Source organism: Penaeus japonicus, unplaced genomic scaffold, assembly GCF_977035675.1.
Source record: "Penaeus japonicus unplaced genomic scaffold, GWHDUDI00000001_assembly GWHDUDI00000008, whole genome shotgun sequence".
Lineage (NCBI taxonomy): Eukaryota > Metazoa > Arthropoda > Malacostraca > Decapoda > Penaeidae > Penaeus > Penaeus japonicus.
Window position 1 is genome coordinate 1,332,502 of NW_028234410.1, and position 2,500 is coordinate 1,335,001.

The window sequence follows — 2,500 nt, forward strand, 5'->3', positions numbered from 1 at the left end:
CGCGGCGGGGAGTCCGGCCGCGGCCGCGGAGTTGCGGCCGTTCCCCTCGGCTCTCCTCTTCTTGGACGTGAACTTGAGCTTGTAGGCCGGCGACGACGAGTGGTTCGGAGTGCGCACCCTGGAGAGGTGGTAGTGCGCGGGGCTCGGCGTGCCCGCCACGCTCAGCGTCACCATGTTGGCCAGGCTGGTGGCGCTCGCCTGCCGCGAGAGGGAGCTCTGCGTCAGCTGCAGCGCCGACTTGACCTGCCGCACCGAGCGGTCGCGCGTGTACGAGTTGTACTTGCGGAGCGTCCTGCAGGAGAAGACCAGCAGGGCGAGGACGGGCAGACCGACCACCACCAAGGTCACGCCCAGCGGCACGGCGTGCATCAGGTACACTTTGTAGTCAGCTGTTGCAATCTTGCTCTCGTTGTTGATGATGTGAACATCCAACTGCGACGTATCGTAGTTGACACAGATGTCGTGTTGCTTCTGTGGACGGTAGATGAAGTGCAGGGACGGCACCGCGAGGCCGCAGCACCACGACATGAGGATGGCGGCGCTGACCCTCCGGGCCGTGACCAGCGACCGGTAGTGCGTGCGCGTGAGCAGCAGGTAGCGGTCCAGGCTCATCAGGGACAGCGTGTACAGGGAGATGATCATGCCGGACGTGGCGAAGAAGCCGCTGACCTGCGTCACCACGTCCGACACGCCCCACAGGCAGTTGGGGACGTGGCGGAAGAGCTGCCCGTCCTTCAGGTTGGCGTAGTACGGGAACCTCTCCAGGGGAACCTCGCTCATCCCCACCCACTGGTTGTAGGCGGCGTGGCCGCAGACGACGGTGCCGATCAAGAAGTCGGTGGCCGCGAGAGAAAACCGCAGGTAATACTTCGGCTTGTGGAACTGCGGACACAGGATGATGACTGCCATGATGACGACGCTCATCAGCACAATCGTCACGGACGACAACACCATGAAGACGAGCACTGCCGTCTCCGCCGAGCGACACTGGACTGGCATGCAGTCCGAGGCGGACATGGAGAAGGTGGTGTGGTTGGTGGCGCACACGAAGTCGCTGGAACACATCGGCCACGAGTGGTGCAGCACAATCATCTTGGTGATGTTCAGCAGACACGAGTGGTCCTCCTCGGCCACGTAGCGCATCTGGACCACGTGGTAGACCCCCCCTAGGTGGTGGCGCGCCTCGCTGCCCACCACTTGCTCGCACCAGAATCTCGCGCAGCGCCGGTCTCCTCGCGACACCGCCCTCCGGAAGCCCGTCTCCACCAGGGAAGACGGCTGCAGGTGCGGGCACTGCGACCACTCGTCTATGGCACTGTCGGCACTGCTGCTGGGGGTTTTACCACTGCTGGTGCTGCCCAGAGAAGCAGAGGCATCCGTAGATTCGTTCGACCCCCCGTCACCGCCGGCAGTGATTGTGGATGTCATATCACTAATAGAAACATTTTCAGGACCCTGGTTAGGGATGTCCTCAGCTATCTCAATTATAGTCGTCGCACCTGCTGGCCCGTTGCAGGAGGAAGAATTACCTCCGCCGTTGCTACTCAGACTAGGATTGTTTTCGGTGATGTCACTTGGGCATGACGTCCTGTTGCTACTAATGCTGTAGCCGCTGTGACTCGTGCCCAAGTCTGTGCTGACTTCGTCGCTATCACTGTAGCCGCTGCTAATTCTTCCACCGGATAAGACTTTGCTGTTTGTACTCTCACTAAGACCCGTATCCCCGCTAGCTTTATCAAAATCCCCCGATTGACTAATAGTATCAAATCTCGAGCCAACATCACTACTATTCACGTCACTAGATCTCACGACGCTGGCACTCTCAACAAGACCCGTGTCACTGCTAGTTCTGGTATCGTGTTCCAGACCACCGCTGGCACTGCCCGCCGAGGCCGAGGCACTGCCGCCCTTGGCAGAGCCTCGCCGCCTCTCGCGAGTCACGTCGTGAAAAGCCACATCATCAATCTTCCTCGCTGAAGCTCGCGTAATACCGTCGCTAATAACGTGCCGCCATAGCGTGTGATTGCCTCGCGGAACCGGTGTCTCGTATATCAATTTCTTCCCCGACATGAGCGTTTGGGCGGCCACTCCGCTCACGCACACAACCACGACGCCCATCCAGGCTGCCAGGGCGCCCCTGTGGGTGACCACGCCCCTGCCTTCCATTTTGCTCCCGTTTTTAGTCATGAATCAACATGGCTCATGCCGATTTCACTCTTTCCCATCGTTCTATGTCGCTCCGGATTCCATGATATATGCTAATGGGATTCCATTCTTTGTATACATCTTTGTCCTTTTTCCACGTCGAGACCTGATGCTTGTACGACGTTCTTTGACTTCCCTTCCGAGGAAATATTTTCTTTTTGTTTATTTGCGAGATGGAGGGGGAGTCGGCGGAAGCGAGCTCTCAACGCATACTCTGTGTGGATCAGTAATTCAAAACTATTTAATATGGTATCATTCCGCAGCTGCTAAGAGTAAATATCCGGTTCTTTTCATA

General features: G+C 58.1%; 1 protein-coding gene across 1 annotated transcript in view; it reads right to left on the minus strand.

The window, feature by feature from the left end:
• LOC122252441 (uncharacterized) overlaps positions 1 to 2,500 on the minus strand; it is a 45,823-nt gene that overhangs the window by 1,927 nt on the left and 41,396 nt on the right. Inside the window, exon 2 of the mRNA XM_043014956.2 lies at positions 1 to 2,500. This exon is cut by the window's left edge and continues 157 nt beyond it; it is cut by the window's right edge and continues 444 nt beyond it. Coding sequence (XP_042870890.2) covers positions 1 to 2,187 — 2,187 coding nt within the window. The 5' untranslated portion in view covers positions 2,188 to 2,500.